The sequence below is a fragment of the Spermophilus citellus genome, assembly GCF_964194105.1.
Source record: "Spermophilus citellus genome assembly, chromosome: 6".
NCBI lineage: Eukaryota > Metazoa > Chordata > Mammalia > Rodentia > Sciuridae > Spermophilus > Spermophilus citellus.
Genome location: NC_138187.1, coordinates 107191714 through 107217783, shown reverse-complemented (window position 1 = coordinate 107217783; position 26070 = coordinate 107191714). Strand labels below are relative to the sequence as shown.

Sequence of the window (26070 nt, the reverse complement as noted above, 5' to 3'; positions counted from 1 at the left end):
TGCCATAAGCTCCTCCAGTCTGTGTGAGTTGAGATACTTCTGAAAATCATATGTTAGGGTGGAGCATAAGGACCCAAATACACTGACTGAGCTGCTGCAGTTCAGATATAGCCTGCTAGTATTTCAGCTTCCATTTAAATATGTTCATCTTTCAAGTAGTTTTGTAGATCAAAGTTAGTGCTAATCCCAGATGTGGAATTTATGTCCTCCAAAACCCAAACAGCCTGAGCAGGTATGATGCTTCTTGCATATGTAAGCAATAAGAACTGTTTATTTTTTATTTCCTATGGGATGTCATGGATGGCCTATGCCTAGGTTATTCATAAGAATTGAAAGTTTAGGTGGGCCTTTGGATATCTGCTGGATTTATCATGTAGCTTAAGGTTTTCTTCTGTGTCACCACTATATGTCAGTCCTAAGCTTGTTTGTAAATTTCTGATGTTGTCATACTTTTATGAACTTGCATCTAATTAAAATTTATTCTTAGCAATTATGACAGCAAGATGATGAATTCATACAACCCTGAAGTAAATGTAAATTGGGATCATTCCCACTTGAGGAGATTACAGGGGTTTTTTTGTTTATTGTTTTAGGACTAAGAAAAAAGCATTACCAAGATCAGACACTTCTGATAATCAGACATTATCAGACTTTCTTTAGCTCTTTGTATTTTTAGTGCTGAGAACATACCAGGTACTGCTGATGTTGTAGATGACACTACGCTATTTTGGTTTTGATGATCTGTTAGTCTTCCTTAGCCATCACCATTTTTTGTGGAATATAGAGAGTTACAGTACAGAAAATTTGTTGGTAACAGCATTCTAGCTTCTAAAGTGTTATTGATTCATATGGTAATCTCTTTTTATCCATCATGATACTGTTTTGAGTTAACAATCTGTGTGGCTCAGGAAATTCTGGAGGTTCTCATTCAACATATCTAGTGAATACAAGGGCAAACCAGTATGCCTTCTGCAGTACAGTAGCTGAAATGTTCCTTTGGTAGATATAACATCCTACTAGCATCATGTTCAGATAAAGAGGATGCAATCACTTAATGTAGTCCATTCAGACATTGCTGGTTTTGCTAGGCATGTTGGCACAACCCTATAATCCCAGTGACTGGGGAGGCCGAAGTAGAAGGAATACAAGTTTGAGACCAATCTCAACAATTTAGTGAGAACCCTCAGTAATTTAGTAAGACCCTGTCTCAAAATAAAAAGAACAGGGAATGTAGCTCAAGTGGTAAAGCACCTCTGGGTCTAATTCTTGCTATCATCCAGATTTTTAAACTTTAATCTCATAGATCATCCTCATATTCTCCCATTTTAATTGTAGCCGGGGTTAGAACCTCATCAACAGGTTTTCAAATCACGGTGCATTGGACTTCTGTCAGGGAACTCCTGGAAGTTTTCTTCTTTACCCCCTATTTTCTCCATATATGTACATATGGCTTTCATTGGTCCAAGAAATCCTGGTTCTTCTGTCAACCCTAATTTTGATTAATTTTACTAAAAAGTGTCAGCTTTGCCTCCCAGTTTTTTGTGTTCCTTCAAATTAGGCTATAATGTGTTTGTTTAGAACTTCTTCAGTATTGGAGGATCAACAAGGGCTCTCGTTGGTCCACACAACTTTTGTTAGTGTTGCATTAAGATATTTCTGCCAGCCTCATCAATGTCCACTTTATTTATCTCATTCCTTAGTGACCATTTAAAACTTTACCTTTCTTAAATAACTTCCTTAGCTTTTGGTCTTTTGCTGTTCTCTGAGTTAATCGCTCTAATTTTCTTAGGATCTGTAAGATGCATAGGAAGAAGCTGACAGCAAATCTTACATAACTTCTTGAATTGTTTGATTTTAGACCAGTTTGATTAACTTGAGTAAGGGGCATATGATTATGCTGATAATCATAAATCCAATCCAGCATGGCCTGCATATGTAACATATCAGCCACTTCATCTAGGGAGTGCCACTTGGCATTTAAAGGGGGAGATCAGATCTGGTTTTCATTTCAGTAGTGTTTCTATGGAAGCAGTGTTGAGAATAGACTATGGATTAGAAAGAAGGAGCTTATTAGGTGTTAACTGCAATAATAATTGATGATAGTGATTTGCACTATGGTAGTAATATTGGAGGTGGAGAATAGTCAGACCTTGGGTATATTTTGTTGAAGAGCCAACCAGATTTCTTGAGAGATTGAATGGAGAGTATGAAAGAAATAAAGGACTTGAAGACATGGGATGGTTTTTGTCCTGAGCAACTGTGAAAGGATGATGTTATCATTCACTATGATAGAGATAATTGTAGGAGAAACAAACTCATTTGAAGGCAAATGGGAAAATAGGTTTTGGACATGACAGATTTGATATTACTATTAGATGCCCAAGTTTAAATCAAATATTAGACTTTCATGTCCAATAAGCACTTCTTGAGTTTAGGAATGAGGTCTAGATTTGAAGTATCTAGAGCCAAAGTCTGAAAGAATTCATTAAGGAATAGGTATACCTGGTTAAAAGACGTGGTCTCAGTGCCAGGGGGCACTTCTTATACAAAGGTTCAGAAAAAAGAGACCAGCATGAGAGACAAAGAAAAGGAAACCACTAAAACAGAGGAAAATTGAGAGGTCATGATATCCTGGAAACAAAAAGAACATGTTTTCAGGAAGAGGGAGTGATCAAATGTGTTAAATGTTAGTTTCTCATGGCTTTTCTTCAGAGTAGGAATTAAGATCACATTTTTGAAAATGTCAGGGAGGGAGGTTGAGATAATGAGAAACAACTTAATGAAAACATTCTAGACTTGAAAGGCCAGATCAAATGGGGTTCCAATATCAGCTCGGTAGCTTAACTAGATAAGGTAACTTGCTTGGCAAGATTAGTGTATATATTTCAGCATACATACCAGCTCTGGAAGGAGACCTAGGAAATATTCAAAACAACCATTTGAGAAATGGAATAGTGGCCTAATTAATGGTGATGAAAGAAATCTCAGAAGACTTTAGCTGAGATTAGAGGGGGGCTCTATGGTGCTAGTTTTATGTTTATGTGAGGTTTTGTTTTCAGATAAAGAGGTGAGAAGATAGAGATTTACCTGTCTCAATACTGGGAATTGAAGGGGCAGAAGGAAAGAGCAGAACAGACACACACTCCAGTTAAAGAAAGACTCAGGTTTAAGTGATTGTATCAGGATCAAAGTTAAAGCAAGTATGTTACCCTCTATCCAAGTAATGTTTGGAACAGGACCATCAAGAACAATTTATCAAATAAAATACTTTATATATATATATATATATATATATATATATATATATATATATAAATAATATAAAATACTTTATAATACATACATATATTAGTATTTATAGATAACAAGATGATTGTACTTACATTTTCTTTGGAGGTAAAAAAAAATTTAGAATATAAATTTGTTAATGGTGAAAATAAATTCTGAGAATTGGAGAGTGGGAGATGTCTTAGCACAGTTGGGCCAGTGCTCATGTTTTCAATAGAGGAGAATAAGAACCCGAAATTTAGAGCTTGGTAAGTGTGACATTTCTCCTCTTAAAAAGTAACTTGTGGCTTATGAAGACAGTGAGCAAGTGAATAATGATCACTGGCAGTCATTGTAGTTTAATTTAGAAATAAGTATTCCATGGTAATGTTTCTCTACCCTCTTCTGTCTCCCCAACCTGCTTGATCATCTCCTCTAGATCTCATTTATTGCTTTGGAAGGATGAAGGAAATAAATGCTTTAGATGTAATATATCCTGATTTTAGTCATCTTCTGACAGCTATTCATTACAGACTCATGTTCAAGATGGAGAAGATAATATGAACAGTGTAAAAGATTCTAGTTAATTTGATACTGAGTAAGCTATTTGAAAGCAGTTGTGAAATAGAAATGACCCTTCATTTTCAACTAAGATACAAGATTAATATTGACTTTTTCACCTGCAGCTTGAGCTATTTAACTGCTGTGGACCTCAATTTACTTATACAAATGAGAATAATAAAACATAACTTGATACAAAGGCAAAATACATTATTGGTATCCCTGATAATAGAAAGAAGTTGTTCTTTCTCCTCCTCTTTGTCATCTCCTATTCCTGGTCTCCTTCAAAAAAACTTGTTGTAAAACAGTAAGTGGGGCAAATGAAGGGTGAGTTAGACCAAGTCCAGTAGAAGGTGAGTGATAAACTGGAAAGGATTTGGGAAAATAAATAGGAGAGAGTGGACTGTTCTGTTTATATCCTCAATAAATAAAATTCTATTCCCCTGAACCTTTCTGTGAAAGAAATTAGGTTTAAAAGTTATTAGTCTTTTACCATGGTTGAATATGTAGGAATCTGTATTTCAGGAGTCTTTTCATGAAAGCATTATTATACTTATATTGTATATCCAAGCATTTCTAGAACTCTTCATTTATAATTATGATCAACAAATTGATTTTTTGAAGAGCCTCACATTGTTTTAGCCACTAATTTTTTTATCTCTGTTATTTTTAACATCTTGTTTTTGACATGTTGCTTTTAGCTGTAATTAAAAATTATTGGCATCTGTGTTTACTTTTTAGCTTGTACATACCTTCATAGCAAAAACTAATTAGTATGTGAAATACAGTACCATTAAATTTGCATTAATGGGGAAAATTCTAAACTAATCAGATGTAAAATGTGATAGAAGATGCATTTTACTTTATGAAATATATGTATGTTTTATTAGTTCCAATTTCATTTGTATAATAACAAATATTGTTTTAGTTTTTTTCCTCCATGCATCTTTACTTGATTCCTTTCATGTAATTTAGAGAGATTCAGAATTCAGGAAAAAAATATTTTTGTCCATGAAACCAGGTGACATAGAAAATTAACTCTTATGTTTTCCCAAAGTAAAATGAAATATTAGAAATATTTTCTAAAGCACTACTACGTCTTCATTGGTTTCAAATGGGCTTCATACTCACTAATTTTTAGTTTTTCCCCAAATCAGTTATTAAAACTACTTAACATCCTAAACCATAATAGGTAAATTTTCTCTCTCCTGTGAATCTGTTTCTCATTACTTATAAAGACATATTTCTTTTGGTTCACCCTCATGTTAATGGCAGATATCTTATAATCCCCATTTTTCCTGTTCCTGTTTCCACCACAGTAGTTCAAGGCGTCTTGTTTCCCTCTTGAAGTACTATAATAATTTCTTAATTGATCCCTCCTGTTTTTGCTGTCTTTATCAAAGAAGCATTAGTAAATATTGTCAGACATAAATTTTGCCATTATCTCTCCCACTCCATCATCTTACCTAGCTTCCAGTCTTCCAATGGTGTTGGTTTCCCTTCTCTACCCCATTTACAATAGTATATAATCCTAATTTTTTCTTAATACCATTTGTCAGAATCAGTTTACTATTTATTAAATTGGTTACTTACATCTCTTCTAGGATCTTATCTTTTTTAAAAAAAATTTTTAGTTGTAGATGGACACAATACCTTTATTTATTTATTTTTGTGTGGTTCTGAGGATCAAACCCAGTGCCTCACACATGCTAGTCAAGTGCTCTACCATTGAGCTATAACCCCAGCCCTTATTTTATCTTTTTTATTTAATCGCTTTATACCTGCACAGTCCTTGTTAGCACTTACTAAGTACAACTCAGGGATTTTGGTGGGGTGGTATACTGAAGACTGAACCCAGAAGTACTTTACATCCCTAACCCTTTTTTTTTTTTCCCTTCTTTGAGACAGGCTTTTGCCAAATTACTCAGACTGACCTGGAACTTGGCAGTCCTCCTCAACCTCCTGAATTTCTGGGATTACAGGACTACATCACTGTGCCCAGCAGGATTTTGTTTTTGTTTTTAATGAAGGATTGGTTCTGAATATCCCAAAATAGCCACTTGCATTATATATTTCATAGACAGTATATGATGCTCATTAGCTGTAGTGTCCCTTCTTCCGCTTTGTGTGTGTGTGTTATGTGTATGTGTTTTTTGATTCCTGATTACCATCTGACTAACTTCATAAAAGTAGGGACTTTGTCTCTTGTTTAATTCTCCCTCTTTAACAGTGCTTAGAACATAGTTTTGCACATTTGTGAAGTAATAAGTGGAAGAATGAATGACTGAAAAAGCTTCATATATGTGACATTTTTTAATTTATTCCTTTGGTAAGCAGTTTAGTTCAACAAACATTAAGTATATGCTATGTTAATCATTATACTAGTACTATGGCTTAAAAAAATATAAGTTCTGGTGTCATTTCTGTTTCTGGTTTATATTAAAATAGTATAATTAATTTAGGAATTATAGTATGACATGACAGTGACTTTCAAATTGAGCACTTAAGCCTGGCTCCTATTTCATGCTTATATGTGGCTTCACTGGTTTTTAAATACTTTATTGTTAATTATACTTTCTGTTCAGACTTAATTGATCTCTCCTTCCTGGAATGGCTTTAGAATCTTACCTTCTTTGATCAATCTATTTCTCATTTATCTTCTAAGTCAAACTAAGGTCAAATGCTTTTGTAAAGATAATAAATGTAATTCAGTGTCCTGATATTGTTCTCTCCACGGTTTTCCTCATAATCCAATTTTGATTTACTGACAGTGTTATATTGATCTAGCAAGGACTTTTTTGCCAGAAGCAAAAAAACAGAGATACTCCATTAGTTCGTTCTTTCTTCTTTAATATATTGTTATTTTTGAAACATGAAACATTTTTCCAGTTCTCCATATGTTGAAGAAAATCCAGTTTCACTTTTGATGTCAAGATGAGATTTATGAACAAAATAGGGGCAATATATTTTTCCATATTTTTGGTTTTAAATATACTCTCATTTTGAATTTGTCACCTACAGTACAAGGGTTATGACCTATTTTTAAAAGAAGCACATTTAAAAATTACAGACAAAAAGATATACTTTTTTGCTATTTCTTTATATTTCTAAATTGTATAATTTAGAATTAAAGTTTATATTATTATATGTTCCCTTTTTCAATGATTAATTTTTTTTTGAATAGAAGACTTGAGCCAGATGCAGTGGCACATGCCTGTAATCCTACTGGCTTGGGAAGCTGAGGCAGGAGGATTGCAAGTTCAAAGCCAGCCTCAGCAATTTAGTGAGATTATGAGAATAGAAGGAAATGTGACTTAGTGGGAAAGCATCTTTGAGTTCAAACCAGAACCAAAAAAATTTTTAAAAATTAAAACTAGGAGACTTGAAGATTTCATGATCCTACTAAAATGTAACTTTTATGTCTCCCCAAATAGAAATATTAACCCATGCTAAAATATTAGCTGATAAGACATTCTTTTGAGGGAAGAATATAATGTTTTTTTCTCTCTGATAATTTTTTGTTGATTTTTATATCATTATTGATTATTTTGCTCAAGTATGAATGACTTTATACCTTCCGGCCATCTGAAATAAATCATTAATTTTTTTTTTCTTTGAGTGGAGGGGAAGCTGAGCAATAAAGGAAGCATGGGAACATGTTTTTAAATCCTTTTATAACTCTTTGGATTTTAAATAAATAATTAAAATTTATATAATGGGTTCCTAGAATATATATTCACAGTTTGCTTTTTTTTTTTTTCCTTTTGTAGGATGAAGTAGCACACACTCTTACTGAAAGCAGAGTATTAAAGAACACTAGACATCCATTTTTAACAGTAAGTAACTAGAAGATGGATGTTATAACATTTTAAATTTAAGGGAATTTTGTTATAGAAACCAAACTATGAAAAATAGCATTTTAAATAACAATAACTTAAGTGTGGCATTTTCTTTGTTGAAAGTTTATAAATCACATTTTTTCAAAATTGTTGGAATTCATAGTTAAGTATATAGTTTGTATGCATTTATGATCCTTCCCATTATCTACTTATTATTTTCTAAAACCTCTTTTTTCTCCCAAGAATCTCCTTATCATTAAAAAACTTGAACCACAGAGCCTATAGATCACCTATGGCATTTTAAGGAGTTAACTGAGAGAATAGCAGACTTTTAAAATGTTTTTTAATATTAAATGTAGAGTTTATGTTTTTTTTGCTTATGGCTTCAGATAAATATTTAAATAATCAGCATGTTTTTCAAATATAAAAGACAGAAATCTTAATATATTTCTTAGAAATGAGACTTGTTTTAGGGAGAGAGTGTTTTTAAGAAATACAGGAATACTGACTGCAATAAACCTAGGATAAGTTCTGATATATTCAGTTCTGATATATTAAGATTAAAAGTAACAGCTAGATTTTCAAAACCTTTTATTAAAATTTTAGGTTTAGCTAAAACAAGTATTTTCAAGGATATCATTAGATAGCCAAATTTAATTTGTTACATGTTTGTGCGTTTTATTGTCAAGTATAACAAAACAGAGCTTTAATATCTTTTTATAACATGTAAAGTTGCATGAACCAACTTTGTTGGGATTGGTCATTATAACTTGCAGTATGAGTGACTTACTTGACTATAACAATTGTAACTGTAATTCTTGAGAAACATCCACTAGAGTAATTTGTAGGCCATACCAAACATAATTTTAAATAGATGACATGATAGAGTGATAAATACTTATCGAAATGTTTAATTTTACTGATATTTTTTATTTTCCCCATAACAATACCTATTGCTAAGCTGAATAAAATTTGTTTGATGTTTCTTATAGACTCTTACTTGAGCACTCTTAAGAAATAGAGTTTTTAGGAACAGTAACAGTTCATTTTATTAATCATGCTTACTAATTTTAAGTGTTCTATTTTGGGTACCATTATAATAAGAATATAGGATTATAATATACCATTTTTTCTTTTTTATTTCAAGTCCTTGAAATATTCCTTCCAGACAAAAGACCGTTTGTGTTTTGTGATGGAATATGTTAATGGGGGAGAGGTGAGTCAAGAAGTTAATCTAGCATTTGTATGGTAGTATTTTCATGATTTTAGAAACATTACTTGAAATACAAGTTATGTAGTTCTCTACCTGATGGAGATTGTATAGCTCTTTCTAAAATCAAGTAGAGAGCTGAATAATTTCTAATGAAATATTAATGATTGTTTGTTTTTATATAACTATGTTTATATACCGGAAAGCATATTCTTTTTTCCTTTTTTTTTAAAGTGGAAAGTTTTAACACAGTATGATTTTTGAAACCATGTTATTAAATTTTGGAAATGCTGGATTTATTGTGTTATACAGAGTTTTTTCAACTAATCTTTGTATGAAACATGTTTAAAATGTTAGTATTTTGAACTAAATAGAACAATAATCTACAGGTACTGTGGCTTAGCTTTTTTCTTCTCCTGTGTAATAGAGTAACCATGTTGATATTTAATAGAGTTAAGAGATCTTATACAGTTTCGAAGAGAAATACAGTCACTTTAAGTAGTATATTTCACCTGTTATTTTATTCCTTATTTTTTCTCCTTCCTGTTTTTGAACGAAATCAATGTGAGGAAAAATGTAATTTCCAGGAATAATTAACTGGAAGTATTTACAATGTGGGCTTTCTGAAATAGATTCAATTATTAAATAGGAGTTTATTTGTCACAGACTTTAAAAGATCCCTATTTCCTAAATAAATAAATAGAATTATTTCCTATAGAATTATTTTATATGTAGAAATTAGTTCATTATAAAACTTCATTCATTCATTTGGTGAACACATTTTTAGTACATAAGGCAATGTGGGTTTATCTAAATGTGTTAAGACATTATCCTTGCTATGATGGAGTTTATAATTTCTTTTATAAGTACATTATAAATCAAGCTAAGACCTAGTGTCAATAAGCTCATAAAAGAAAATGCATTATAGATGATTTGCCATTTAGTAGACTTAATGAGATTTCAACATGGGAACTGATTTAAGAAAGTGTTTCAGGCAGAGAAGATGGTGTGAGCAGAGTTACTGGTGGGAGTGGGTGAGCATAGGTAGGTGAGCATAGGGCAAGAACTTGGGTAGTTGGGTAATAGAGGCATGCAGAACTGAGTGTTTGCAATTAGTATCTGAGAAAATAAGATAATGTTATGGAATTGTAGGATTGGCCCATCTTAACCAATTTGTTGAATGTGGGTGGAAACAAAGAAGGAAGAATCAAAGTGATTTTATAAATAACATTTTGAGGCTAAGATTATAAATGCGATTTTGAAAAGGTTTTTCCTAAGGTTCTGAAGAAAAATGCATATGGAAATGTCATAAAGAGTAAGGGTTCAGAACTATGGATATAGATTTTGGGAACCATAAAGGTTATAATTTAACTTTTAGAGGTGGAAGTGAAATTAGAGAAACCTCATATCAGTATTTGTCAGAATTAAAAGTGTACATTTTCTTGGACTCAGCAGTTTCACTTCCAGGAATTTATTCTACAGACATAGATATATATACCATAGAATGATATATTAATAAATATATTCCCTGGAGCATTGCAGTATCTTAAATGAGTGTTCAGTATGAAGACTGCTTAAATATATAGTGTTGCATCCATGTTATATAGTGGAATTGCTGTACTACTAAAAAGAATGAAGCAGCTTAATCTGGACTGATACAGAAGTGAAAAAGCAAAATACAGACTATAAAGCATGCTACTATTGTACTAAAGGAAAATAAGACTATACACATGGTACATATGTTTGTGTATGCTTTAAATATCTTGTAATTATGCATTGGATATTAGAGCTTGCCTTTGGGAGATAAACTTCCATCTGGGACACTGTAGAAGGAAGATATATTTCAATTATGTATTCTTCTGCAGTATTTGTATTTTGTATCACATACATATGTTAATAATGAGAAAATGGATGGATGAATGGATGACCAGGGCAGAAATATAGAGAAAATGATAAACCGCAGACAAAAACTTGGAGAAAAGTACTCTTAAATGTTTCTCTTACTTTTTTATATAGTCTCTATTCACATCTTCTGTAATACTTACCACATTGTTTTGTAAGTACCTATTTACTTATCTATTCCCACTGTTCCTTTGGGTTCTTAAGGGGTTTGTTTGCTGATATGCCCTCAGCACCTTACATACTACCTAGCACATAATATGTACTTGAAAAATATTTACTGGATTATTTGAGTGAAATAATAGATGAGCAGATTACCTTAGGGAATAGGGAGAAAAGAAGTTAGCAAGTTAGTGCTATGGCATATGCCTATAATCCCAGCAGCTCAGGAGACTAAGGCAGGAGAATCACAGGTTCAAGGCTGGCATGGACAATTTGGGGAGATCCCATCTCAAAATAAAAAGGACTGGTATGTTGCTCAGAGGTAGAATGCTCCTCTGAGCTGCCCCCCCCCCCGCCCCAAAGAGAGAGATAGAGAGAGAGAGAACGAAATAAGACTTGCTAAGAACTAGGAAGAAAATAGAAAGGATTGTATTATATAATTTATTTTGGAAAAATGAAAAGTATAAATGCAGGTAAAAATATCTGGGTATATAAAGTCCATATTTATTGAATTGTTGTGCAAGACACACTCTGGTAGGTATTGTGGGCATTAAAAACTCAAAGGGTTTATAGTCTAGTGGCAAAGGTATGGTACAAAAATTAACTAAGTGTAGAATGTGCCACTGTGTCAGAACACAATTAAAGGGTTGTGGAACTTCCCAGTAAGTGGATAATTCTGTGTAGTGGAAAAAAAAGTTTCCTAGAGGGAGCTACATTGTACTTACACTTTTTTTAAAAAAAATGTTTAGTTGTAGATGGACACAATACCTTTATTTTATTTATTTATGTGGTGCCGAGGATCGAACCCATTGCCCCACTTATGTGAGGCAAGTGTTCTACCATGAGCCACAACCCCAACCCATACTTGTATTTTTATTCTAAACCTAGAGTACTTATGAGATGAACTAATGATTGTTGAAAAAAATTTACACACAAAAGCAGATTTTCAGACTAGCCATTTATATCTTATTTTTCTTGTTTGGTATGTCTTTTCTTCTTCTTTTTTTCCTTCTCATTGCTAGGTATTAAACCCAGTTGTGTTCTACCACTGAGCTACATCCTCAGGACTTTTATTTAACATTTTGAGACAGGGTTACAGACACACAGGCTTGACCATGAACTTACTATGCCTCTGCCTTAGCCTGTTTGGGTTTTAGACTATAGATAATGACTAAATTATTTAGTATTTGAAGGAGGTGATTTTATACATGACCTAAAATTTTAAATGTATGCAGGTAATAATTATGTCATTATTATCATTACACTTCTGAAATATGATTAAAGTAATGGAAACTATAAACATCTACACCAGCAGTTGAGGATACACCATGACTAACCCAATGAGGATTATATGGGTATTATCTAGGAGACATGATCTGGAGAATATTGGTCTATTGAAAAGTAAGGTCTGACTAATTAATGGTACTTGTGGAAATGGCAGCATCCTCACCTCCCTTTATATCCAATTTTTGTCCTGCAATAAGCTTCTTTAATATGTTCATTAAAGTAACTAATCTTAATTTATACTGTCTGCAAATTTTTATTTAGCAATAGCATTCTTTTAGCCACGTTCTAGAATTTTTATCTTGAATTATAAATAGAACCATTGAAACATTCCTTTGCCTTATATGATCTTTCCAAGTTTGTGAGTATCTGCACTTCCTTCAGCCTAATAGACTGCATAGGAGATTAGCATGTTCATGGCCATGATGAACATTGGTATAATGTTGGCAAATTTTATTTCATCCTCTAAAAAGACTTGGTGCATGTAGATTATGAGAGAAATTCTGGTTATGAAAAATCAACCCTGGCTTTTTATAGGCATATCAGTACAAAAGAAATACATCATAATATCATATATTTTATATTCAAAAAAATCCACTCAATGAGATAGGTTGGATAGGTGGGCATATTTGAATAATGTGGTAATTGTCATTCCCCTTGATAAGTATATTTTCAGAGTGACCTTAAGTTGCAAGATACACATTTGCTTTTCTTTTATTGCATGTGAGTTCCTACTTAGCATTCTGAAAATTTTCATGAGATATAAATTTTGGTGCTTAAAATTATATAGTTTTGTAAAGCATTGTCATTAAGGACATTTGTAACCACAGGTATTGATTTAAAGAAACTATATTCATGTTCCAATAATAGAAAATTTCTGGGCTTAATTATATTGAAAGATAATAGGATGTTGGTCTTCAGGTGTTTTAGTCACTCTCTTTTTTTTTTTTTTTCTTTTGGCCACTGTGACCAAAAGACCTGACAAGAACAATTAGAGGAAGAAAAGTTTATTTGGAGACTTGTGGTTTCAGAGTTCTCAGTCTGTAGGTGGCTGATTCCATCACTTAGAGCTGTAGGTGAAGCAGCATGTCATGGTGGGAAGGTTAGGGCATTGCACTGGGAAGCAGAGAAAGACTCTTCTTTCAACAAGAATCCAATATAAACCCCAAAGCACAGCAGTAGTGATCCACTTCCTCCACGTCCTACCTGCCTTTAGTTACCACCCAGTTAATCCCTGTCAGCAGATTAATGTACTGATTAGGTTAAGGCTCTCATAAGGCAATTATTTTTATCCTAAACCCTCTTGTATTGTATCACACATGAGCTTTTGGGGGACACCTCACATCTAAACCATAACCCCAGGGTCATTATTTCCAGGAATTTTCAACAATGGTTTTGATAATTCACATGCTAATTTTAGAACCTACTTCATTATTGTTCATGCATCTAATAAATCTTTTTTTCCCCCAGTGCTGGATTGAACCCAGTTCCTCATACATACTAAGCATATGCTATACCACAGAACTATATCTCGGCTCCTGCCTATTAAATCTTTAATGAGAAACTTCTATGAGCAGGACTTAAGAGGATTCACAAATAAGGAAAATGTAGTATATTTCTTTACAAAGATGGGTGTCTGGCTAGGGATATAGACAAAAGAATATATGTAGACTTCGTAGTGTCATTATTACCTTAATAGTAGTAGTTGCTATGGGATTTCAGAGAATGTACACTTGAATTAATATAGAAGGAAGAGAGAAAAACAAAGTAGAGGATGCCAGGAAACACTTCTTAAAGTGGTGGCTCTGCTAAGCCTTAAGAATAACTTTGAATTTTATCAATAGGAATGAGAAGAATGACATTAGTACACAAATAGAACGTATAGTATGTGCAGGAGCATGTAGATGCCTCCCACTCCTCTTTGCCCCCGATACAGCACAGTATGTAACAATACATGAATTCTTTCAGAGGAAAGCCAGGAGAGCCTGAACAGGAAGATAGGGTCACTTTGGGATAGTTTTTCTCTCCCATTTCTTTTTTTTTTTTCTCTCCCATTTCAATTAAATTTTGTCCTGAAGGTAGTGGTGCATCACAGAAGAATGTCTAAGAGGAAATATTTTAAAAATAATATTTCATAGAAGTACAAAGCTTAAATTAGAGAGGACAGACATAAGCAGGGAGATATTTCAGAAGCTGATGCAATTAGGTTTTCTGCAATCTGATTATAAAATTAATAAGGTCACTAGTTGAGGCAGTGTGAGAAGGAATCATATTATAGTGTTATCTAGTTAAAAGAATTGCCTGGATGTAAGGACTAAATATAGAAAGAAATATAATACAATTTCCTATTTGCTGCTTGAGGAATTTTGTGTCTACTGGATTGATTATAAGACACAAAACATGGAAAAAGAGGTGAATTCTGTTGGGAATCATCCTGCTTTGAGGTATCTAATAGAGACATCAAGGAGGTGAATGAGTTAGGTCAGAGATACAAATAGGTGTCAGCAGTAGTGCTAAAACAAAGGAAGTAAAGAAATGTTTGTTATGGGAAAAGTTTGTAGAATTTGAGTATCAGTGGTCAAGAATGGTGCCTGGAGGTATCATATTAAGACATTTTGGTGATGAGAAAAGCCTAAGGAAGACGCTGAGCTGGAGGAACCAGATAAGAGGAACCTTAGAAATTAAAAGGAGTCTATTAACAGTATATTAAATCCTGTAAGATAACAACTGTCAAATTTCCATTGGATCAGACATCTAGTTGTTCTTAAGCAGAATATCATAGACTCTTTTATTTTTGAGTTGGTACAAGGTATGCCTTTTATGCTCCTTGACTAACAAATAGAATTTACAGAATTCAGAATAATGGGACCAATTACTGCTAATGTGTTCAAGCCACTCTTTCTTTTTTAATTTATTGTTGGTCATTCAAAACATTACAAAGTTCTTAATATATCATTTTTCACAATTTGATTCAAGTGGGTTATGAACTCCCATTTTTACCCCGTATACCGATTGCTGTATCACATCAGTTACACTTCCATTGATTTACATATTGCCATTCTAGTGACTGATGTATTCTGCTGTTTATCCTATTCTCTACTATCCCCCTTCCCCTCCCCTCCCCTCCCCTCCCCTTTTCTCTCTCTACCCCCTCTACTGTAAATCATTTCTTCACTTGTATTATTTTTCTCTTACCCCTCCTTTCCTCTTATATGTAATTGTGTATGACCTTGAGGCTCACCTTCCAATTCCATGCGATTTCCCTTCTCTCTCCCTTTCCCTCCCACCTATCATCCCTGTTTAATGTTAATCTTCTTCTCAAGCTCTTCGTCCCTACCCTGTCCTTGGTTACTCCCCTTATATCAAAGAAGTCATTTGACATTTGTTTTTTAAGGATTGGCTAGCTTCGCTTAGCATGATCTGCTCTAATGCCATCCATTTCCCTCCAAATTCTATGATTTTGTCATTTCTTAATGCAGAGTAATATTCCATTGTGTATAAATGCCACGTTTTTTTTTATCCATTCATCTATTGAAGGGCATCTAGGTTGGTTCCACAATCTTGCTATCATGAATTGTGCTGCTATGAACATCAATGTAGCAGTGTCCCTGTAGCATGCTCTTATTAGGTCTTTAGGGAATAGACTGAGAAGGGGAATAGCTGGGTCAAATGGTAGTTCCATTCCCAGCTTTCCAAGAAATCTCCATACTGCTTTCCAAATTGGCTGCACCAATTTGCAGTCCCACCAACAATGAACAAGTGTCGTCCCCCCCCCCCCCCCATCCTCGCCAGCACTTGTTGTTGTTGGACTTCCTAATGGCTGCCAATCTTACTGGAGTGAGATGGTATCTTAGGGTGGTTTTGATTTGCATTTCTCTGACTGCTAGAGATGGTGAGCATTTTTTCATGTACTTGTTAATTGATTGTATGTCCTCCTCTGAGAAGTGTCTGTTCAGGTCCTTGGCCCATTTGTTGATTGGGTTGTTTGTTATCTTATTATCTAATTTTTTGAGGTCCTTGTATACTCTGGATATTAGGGCTCTGTCTGAAGTGTGAAGAGTAAAGATTTGTTCCCAGGATGTAGGCTCCCTGTTTATCTCTCTTATTGTTTCTTTTGCTGAGAAAAAACTTTTTAGTTTGAGTAAGTCCCATTTGTTGATTCTAGTTGTTAACTCTTGCGCTATGGGTGTCCTATTGAGGAATTTGGAGCCCGACCCCACAGTATGTAGATCATAGCCAACTTTTTCTTCTATCAGACACCGTGTCTCTGATTTAATATCGAGCTCCTTAATCCATTTTGAGTTAACTTTTGTGCATGGCGAGAGAAAGGGATTCAGTTTCATTTTGATGCAAATTGAAGCCACTCTTTCAATAGCTTAGGTACTACTAAATTTACATGAGAAGCTGAAAAGTATCCTGGGCAGAAAAAAGTAAACTGAAAACTATTGTAGTGGTGTTGAATTTGGTTTAGGAAGTTTCCACTTAGGACTCTTCCCAAACGTCTTTTTCCAATCTTCATCTCTTTCAGGCCTGTAAATTGGACTTTTATGATAATTCTCACAAGGCTGGAATTTCTTGGGAGGTGGGGTAAAGGAAAATAGTCACATGTTATTTATCTGATAAATTCTTCACATTTCTTTACCTTCTTTATGTAGGTACTAAGGAACCTACATTTTCAGTTATTTACTATTCTTGTCCATATCTAAGCTCATTGCAAACTCGGTACTAATTTATTTGATAAAATAAAATTCATATTTTTACACATGACTTTCATTTTCATGTCATTCTTTAAATCCTCTCATACACATTCAAATTTTTCATTATTTGGCTGGCATTTTGTCTTCAGTGAACCAAAATCATCTCATTTTAAATTCACATAAGAGAAATGCCGGCAGTCAGCATTTCAGTTCCACTTACTAATTTATGGAGTTGTGATTTGTGGTGATTTTTAAATTAAAAGTATCATTTCATATTCATTGTGATGATTTTTAAAATTTTTACTAAGCTTATAGATACATAAATATTGTCATTGTTGGGAGTCTGAGATACTAAATTTTATGTAGGTTACATCTATTGCTTTCACCCAAATCTTTTTTAAAAATTCCCAAGCCAAGAGAGATACATTGCAATTTCCACATTAGCATTTGAAGTTCAAGGCAAATAAAGCTGAAACTTTGTTTTTATACTATTTTTAATATATAATTTCATATTTCAAGGCCAGTTTCATAAAATGAATCATTAAACCAAGATCTGACTGCATTCAATGTAAACATCAGAAGACTTGACTAGCCAGCGTCAAATATGCTTACTTTCAAATTGAGAATCTCAGCTGAGTTGGCTGTAACTCAGGAATTGACCATACATGTCTATTTTCATGATTTCTTTCCATGTGGTTATGGCATAGAATGGAAGTTTCATGGTATTCAGACTTCTTAAAGAAAGGTTGGCTATGCCAGAATGAACATTTCAAGAGGGAAAACACTGGAAAAGCAACATATGTGTAATTGGGGACCCCAAGGAAGACAAACAGGACTGTGACACAAAATAATTTTTAAATATTAAAAATTGTAGTCCCCAACCATAGTATGTAGTCTTGCATTCTGTATTTTTCACTTATCATAATATTTTAAAAATTCACCCAAATTTTTGCATCTATCAGTAATTTATTTCTTTTTATGGCTTTACTCCACCGTATGTATGTACTATCATATAGTACCCATTCACCACTAGTTCTTTGTAGTTTTCGTCCCTTAGGTAAAGTGATCTTATGAATATTTTTATACAAATCTTTATGTGAACATGCATTAGTTACCTTGGGCAAATCCCTACCTATAAATGCATCTTCTGTGTCAGTGCTATGTTCAGTTTAAGAAACTGCTACACTATTTTCCAAATTGGTTGTATTCTTTTGCTGTCCCAGGATTCTACTTTAACATCATCACCACACTTTGTGTATTATCTTTTTAAATTTTATTAAATCCAGTAAATATGTAGTGTTATCCTGTAGTTTTAATTTTAATTTCCCAAATAACTAATAATACTAAACATTTTTTCTGTGGTAATTTGCAATGTGTGTATCTTTTTTGAAATAGCTGTTAAAATCTGGTCTTTTTAAAAAAAAACTGGGCTTTTTTCATACTGAATAGTCAAGAGTTTATAAATTTCAGATATTAATGCTGTATCATAATAGGTCTGTCTATTGTATTTTTATTTTGTAATGGAGAATTTTTTTTCCCGTGTATATTTTTCCTTAAATATATTTTTAAGGGGCTGGGTTTGTGGCTCACCAGTATAGCGCTCTCCTGGCATGTGTGGGGTGCTGGGTTTGATCCTCAGCACCACATAAAAAAATAAATAAAGATATTGTGTCCAACTACAACAAAAAAATATGTATTTTTTAAAAATAAAATAAATATATTTTTAATCAGCATTTTCATGCACAATTTATATTTTGTAAAATTCATCCATTTGTAATATGCAATTAGTGAATTTCACCAGTCATAGTGTACTTTACATCACCACAGTCATGGTGTAGAACATTTCTGTTACCTCAACTTTTAAAACAGTGTTAAAATAATATGGTGAAGTAAGAAGTAAGATATCTTTGCTTGTACCTGATTTTACAGTGAAAGCATCCATACTTTCACCATTAAGTATATTAATTATAGGTTTTTCATAGATACCCTTTATGAAGTTGAAGAAGTTCCTTTGTATTCCTAGTTTGTTGGGATTTTTTAAAAAGTCTTGATGCTTCTAAAACAAAATAAGTCATGGTGCTGGGGTTGTGGCTCAGAGGTAGAGTGCTCACCTAGCATGTGTGAGGCACTGGGTTTGATCCTCCGCACCACATAAAAATAAGATATTGTGTCCACCTATAAGTAAAAAATAAATATTAAAAGAGTCATGATAAATATTAATTTTGTCAAAGGCTTTTTCTATACCCATTTTGTTGGTCATGTGGTTTTTCATCTTTAGTCTGCTAATATCTGGAATTTCACTGATTGATTTTTGAATGATAAACCAATTTTTCATTTCTTGGATAAAATTCACTGGATTATAATTTATTATCCTTTTGATGTATTATTGGACTCATTTAAAAATTTTATTAAGAATTTTAAGTCTTGTGGTCATTAGAAATATCATTCTGTAGATATCGTTCCCCTATCCCTCTACTTGAGTAATATCTCTGGGTTTGGATTGAGAGTAATGCTAACTTCTTAAAATAGTTGTAAAGGCATTACTACTTCTATTTTATGAGAATTTTTGCCATTTGGGTAGGGTTTCTGGGGATTGAACCCAGGACCTCATGCATGCTAGGCAAGCAGTCTTTCACTCAGTTTCACCCTAGCCTACCATTCAAAGTTTGGTATCAAGAATTTTCTTTATGGAAAGGTTTTTAACAATTTATTGGAATTTTAAAAATAATATTAAGTCATGTTCTTCTTCTAATATTAGTAGTTTGTTTATGTCCAGGAATTTATATATTTCATCTGCTTACCAGTTTATTTGCAATTTTTATAAATAATGTTATTTTCTATCCTATTAATGTCTGCATGATCTATATTTTCTCTTTAATTACTGATATTGGCAATTTGTGGTTACTCTATTTAAATATTAATCATATTTATTGGCATTTTCGAAGAACCAGCTTTAGGTTTCACTGATTTTTTTTTCCCTATATCAATTTTGAATTGTCTGTTTCATTGATATTTGCTCTTCATTTATTTCCTTCCTTCTGACTACTTTGAACTTAATTTGGTCTTCTTTTCCTGGTTTCGTAAAGTAGAAATTTACAAGCTGGGCATAGTAGTGCATGCCTGTAATTCCAGAGGCAGGGAAGGCTGTGGCAGGAGGATCGAGAATTCAAAGCCAGACAGGAGAGGATCCTCAGCAAAAGCCAGCCTCAGCAAAAGCAAGGTGCCAAGCAATTCAGTGAGACCCTGTCTCTACATAAAATACAAAATAGGACTGGGGATGTGGCTCAGTGGTCAGTTCAATCTCCAGTACCAAAAAAAAAAAAAAGTAGAAACTTATAGCATTTATTTAAACCTTTTTTCCCTTTCCTAATGTATTTAATGTTATAAACTTCTTTTTTGACACCAATTTTTATATTATTTTAAATATGTTAGCATTTGTAACACTTTAAATGTTATTTATTTTCACATACTATTTTATGTCTCTTAAATCTTATTTTAATCGTAGATGTACTGATTCTCTTGTCATATTTTATTTGACCAAAAGTGTGTAGTTTAACTTCTAAATGGTTTTTGATTTTTATAATAAAGCAAAAATGAAACAAATAAATATGTTATTATAGTGACAATGAACATAGTGCCTTGGTATAAGAGAGAGTAGTGGAGAACCTGTTATAAAAATTATCTCTTTGAGGAAGTAGCATTTAATTTGAGACTTCATGGCAAGGAATATGGGGAAGAGGGAAAGGAACTGTTTGTGTAGAGATGCTTCTGAGACAAACCCACTGAGAATGAGCCAGGAGCACCCAGCTGAATGAAACTGTGCAACTGTTCCCAAGGCTGGATTGAATAACTTGGGAAAAATTCCATTAGAGAAAAAGGACTTGCTTGTCATGCAATTTCTATCAAGTCATTATGAAACAGACTTGAGGAAATTTCTTCATAGGATGATTTATACATTTATAGTCTCAAGTTGTTAGAAATTATACAAGGATAATAAAAAGATGATACAGCCAACTGAATCTCACTTGAAATCCCAATTCTGCCACTTCCTTTCTGGGGAAGGCTTGGCAGATTTTCACATCTCCAAGCCCTAGTTTGCTCACCTGTACTGTGGAGTTCAAATAATTCCTGTCCTATAAGGTTGCTTTGAGGATTAAATAATATAATTACTTATTATAGTGCTAAGGAAATAGCAGCATTTAAAAACAGTGCTTATTGTTTCATGTGGTATAACTGAGCAATGTTTTAATCTTTAACAAGGTTAAGTTGTAATGAAATATTTTAATTATAGAACTAGATTGGAAATTTTTTTTAAAGAGAGAGAGAGACAGAAAGAGAGAGAGATAGAGAATTTTTTTTAATATTTATTTTTTAGTTATCGGCAGACACAACATCTTTGTTTGTATGTGGTGCTGAGGATCACATCCCCAGCCCCTAGATTGGAAATTTAAGATCATTTTCTTCAAAGCAACTATTTTTATGCTTATCACATTATTAAATATTGTCATTGGGTGACATTTTTCATTTTTAAAATTTTGTCTTTCATTAGATGACTTTTTAAAATCTTGTTACTTCTAGTTATACATGATGGTAGAATCTATTTTGGTATATTTATACAAGCATGGAATACATCTTATTCTAATTAAGATTGTAACAGTCTTTTGACTTTGTAATCCCAGAAAATATACCTCACTTTTCTTGCTTTGCATTAGTTATTTAAAACTGCCCTCTTATACACTAGTTTTTAGGTATTAAGTACCTAGTTGGTGAGCTATAATTCTGGTTACATTTTCAGACTTATACGAAGAAAAGTAGCAGGGATAAGATTGGAGGCATATATGTTATAATTGATAGCTAAAACAGGTATTACCATAAAACTAACCTTGGGTTCTTTTCAGTTTTGCTGTATCATCTCAAGAGGTTTTATTTATATTTTAAAGAAATTTTATGCTGAACTTATATCTCATGTACATTGCTGTCCTTTCTAAAACAAACTTACCTCAAAAACTAAATGTAATTAGCTTTGCATTAATTTTGCATTTGTGTGTGTGTGTGTAAAATGCTTGTAAACAATGAGTGCAAATTGTGAAAAAAGGTAAGCATTATCTGGAAGATGATTAATAGGAATTACTTTTAAGCATTTTAATGTTCGTCTTATAGTATAACTAATACTATTAGTATTGTATAGTGTAGTGTTTTTAATTCATTTTCTTGTAGGTGAACTAGAGCCATTCTTTTCCTGCAGGGTCTTTTCAAGACACCAAAGGATGTGTTAATCAGCATTACTGCAGAGACTGCTATCATTGCTTAATTAATTAGTTTTCTTTAGAAGTCTTATGTTCCAAGCTCAATCAGTACTAATAATGTATCTAATCATTGAAATTAATAGACTTGTATGAAGAATATTTTGTGATTCTATGTAACTAATCTTTTGTTATTACAAAGGATGACTAGAAATGATAAAAGCAGTGTTTACTAGAAAAAAAGATAGTTGAATTTAAAACTTAGGTTGTAGTGATAATTCTCAGGATATTTTAAATTCCTAATGTTTTCTTTGTGTGTGTGTGTGTGTGTGTGTTGTTGTTGTTGTTGTTGTTGTTGGAAAGCTTGTTGCATTCAAGATATAACTTCCAAAATAAATATTCTGGATTTGTGATGAAATACATATATATATATATATATATATATATATATATATATATATATATATTTAGTAGTTTGCATTTACCTACTTACATTACTTTTTCCTATAGTTAGCTAAGGACAACACAGAAAAAAAATGTAGTCTTTGTCTAAACCACTTAAATATTTTAAATTATGCTTTGTGAGCACTGAAGAACTCATTTTTCTTTTTAACAAAAGCATTGTGATTTAAATATATATATATATATTTATAAAATTTTGTGCTTCTTAAAAATATTCCCTTCAAAACTTTAAGCCTAACTTTCCTTATAAACAACACTTTAGAATGCATTTTAATTTAACTTATATTTTGCTATACATATTTATTAAGCAGATGATATGTTATCTACTAGGCGTTGCATTAGGGAGGCATGATATAGAATATTGTATAGTCTCTCTCTTCCCTGTGCTTCTGCCAAGGGAAAAAATAATATAGCACTAAATTTGTCATAAAACAAAACTAGAACATATCAAATGCATGTATTTGAAGTTACTTTTTTCAGATTGTAAAATTACCAAACCATGTTCAATGCAGAGAATTTTGAAAAATCGAAAGTTATTTCAGTTTAGTTGAAAATATTTATTGAGGCTTGCTAAAAGCCAGTAACTGCTACGTGAACAAGACTGATGGTTTCTGCATGTAATGAGAGCATAGTCTTCTGGGGTATGGGTATTAAATCATTATAAATAATTTTTGAGGTATAAAACAAGATAATACATTGGAGAAGGAACAGTCTGTTCAATAAATGGTGTTGGAGAAACTGGATATCCATCCATATGAAGAAGAATCAACTGGAACCCTCTCACCATATATAAAAATTAACTTTAAATAGATCAAAGATTAAAATGTTAGACATGCAAATTTGACAGTGCTGGAACAAAACATAGGGGACACGTTTCAGAAAATTGGAATAGGCAAAGAATTTTTTAGTTAAAACCCCAAATATACAGGCAGTAGAAGCAAACATACACAAATGGGATTTTTAACAAACCAAAAATCTCCTGCACAGCAAAGGAAATAATCAACAGAGTGAAAAGACAACCTTCAGAATATCCCAAATATGTAAAGAACTCAAAACAACAACAACAAAAATAATCCAGTTAAATGAGCAAATATCTATTCATAGACATTTCTCAAAAGAAGGTGTACAGATGACTGTCAAGAGTATGAAAAAAAATGACCTGGGCATAGTGGTGCATGCCTCTAATTTCAGCAACCTAGGAGGCTGAGGCAGGAGGATCACAAGTTCAAAGCCGGCCTCAGCAATGGCAAGGTGCCAAGCAACTCAGTGAGACCATGCCTCTATAAATACAATACAAAATAGGGCTGGGGATGTGACTCAGTGGTCAAGTGCCCCTGAGTTCAATCCCTGGTAGAAGAAGAAGAAGAAGAAGAAGAAGAAGAAGAAGAAGAAGAAGAAAAAAAAAGACCAGAAATAACAAATACTGGTGAGGATTTTGAGAAATATAAGTAACAACTATTAGGGAAAACCCTATGGAGTATATTAAAAAAAACTAAAGATGCAGGCTGAGGATGCAGCTCATGGGTGAGACCCTACATCTCTTCCCTAGCACTATAAGACCCCTTGCCTCCCCCTCACACACACAAAAAAAATCTAGATTGAACTACCATGTGATCCAACAATTCCACTATTGGATGTATAGATATACATCCAAAGGAAAGGAAATACATGCCAAAGAGATAGCTATACTCCCATATTTATTGCAGCACTATTCATAGTAGCCAAGCTGTGGAATCAACTAGGGTGCCCATCAATGGACTGACAGCTAAAGAAATGTGGCAGAAGAACCAGACTTGGTGGTTTGCACCTTTAATCCCAGCTGCTTAGGAGACTGAGGTGAAGGATTGCTTGGGGCTGCAAGTTTGAGACCAACCCGGGCAACATAGTGAGATATCACTTCAAAAAATAAAATGTAGTGTAAATGCACACAATTGAATATTATTCAGACATAAGAAAGAATGAGATCCTGTTATGTGCAACAACATGGATGGATCTAGAGGATGATGTGTTATGTGAAATAATTCAAGCAAAGAAGTACAATTTGCCATGTTCTCATTAATGTGTGGAAGCTAAAAAAGTTGATCTCATGGAAGTAACCACTAGAGACTAGGAATATTTGGGGAGGGGACGGGAATAAGAGAGGCCAGCCATATAATCTCTCTGTGTGTTACTGGACCTCACAGATTACCGGGGAGCCCAATAATAGCAACAATTTATGCAAACAATATGTAGCAGAAGACTACGTACTTGGTTCCTATTTTGACAGTGTTAATTGGTACAATAAGCAGAAATAGTAGGATCAGAAGTTTCCATCAGTAACACCAGTAAATAATCATAAATTATGTCTGACATAAAATCAAGCAATAGATATTGTCTGTGACTTCTGCCATGTTAATTATTGCTGTAGCTTTGGTGGTAGGGGAAGATGTTATTTAATTCAATTAGTGTTAAAAAGTGTTAAGGATAGGGTTCAGTAAGTGTAATAAAGAAGAGATAGGAGGATAGAAAAGGTTTTGCAATTTTAAAGGGTCATTAAGGCAAATGCAGTGGTAATGTAGGATGTGTTAGTAATGAGGAGGGGGGAGGAAAAATAGAAGAAAGAATTGAAGGGAATAATGAAAGAGAACAGAATTTGGCTGCTAGCAATAGAAAAAAGAAGGGGAGACAAGGGAAATAGAGTAGTGGCAAAGACAATTGAAACAAAACCAAAATATGCTAATCAAAACCCTCAACCTCAAAACACAGAGCATGAAAAAAATAACAACCGTCAAAAAAAGGCAAAAAATGAGAAGAAAGAAATGTATAGATGTCCTCGAATCAATCAGTACACATGAAAACAAAACACAGATACAAAAAGGTGAAAAATTAAGGTGTCATTTCCATTTGGTGGACAAAATAGTCAGTGAGCATATGTGTTCACTCTCTGTGCCAAATTGATCTTTTCCTTTCTTCTTGAGGTTTGAACTGAACAAGGAGTATGCACCTTGGGCTACTGAGTCCTTTTATTTTATTGTGTTGCTCACTGAGTTGCTAGTTGTGGTTTAAGACTTCTTACCTTCCCTTCTTGTGAGAGGTGTGGGGTGGGATAGGAAGAGCTGTCCATTTTACTCCCATGGGTGAGAGAGCTTATCTTTTTCCAGTTCTGTTGCTCTTGGGTACTTACCTTTCTGGCCTCCTGGAGTCAATTGAAGACCCTCTGAATTAGGGGTGGAGGTGGCAGGCAGAAGGGTGGGCCAGGAGGGCCAGGGTCAGGGATCCGGGGGTTCCAGGGGCTGAGACCTTTTGCTAGAGTGTGTGTAGGGTGAATATTTAGATTGTTTCTGTTTTTTAAATCAGCTGTACTAAGGTATAATTTTCATATAGTAAAAAGAACTCAATTAACATGATAGAGTTAGATGTCTTGATAATCATAAGCATGTAGCCTCTATCAACAGTAATGATATTGA

The 26070-nt window shown here is 33.3% G+C and overlaps 1 protein-coding gene across 8 annotated transcripts in view; it reads left to right on the top strand.

The window, feature by feature from the left end:
• The window catches only part of AKT3 (AKT serine/threonine kinase 3), a 276038-nt gene that overhangs the window by 170479 nt on the left and 79489 nt on the right, over positions 1-26070 (top strand). For 7 of the 8 annotated variants that reach the window (XM_081300515.1, XM_081300514.1, XM_081300518.1 and 4 more), the window contains 2 exons: positions 7599-7664; positions 8815-8883. The exons of the other annotated variant lie outside the window; for it this stretch is intronic. In XM_081300515.1, the coding sequence (XP_081156641.1) occupies positions 7599-7664; positions 8815-8883 (135 nt within the window). The remainder of the gene's footprint in view (positions 1-7598; positions 7665-8814; positions 8884-26070) is intronic. 8 annotated transcript variants of the gene reach the window in all.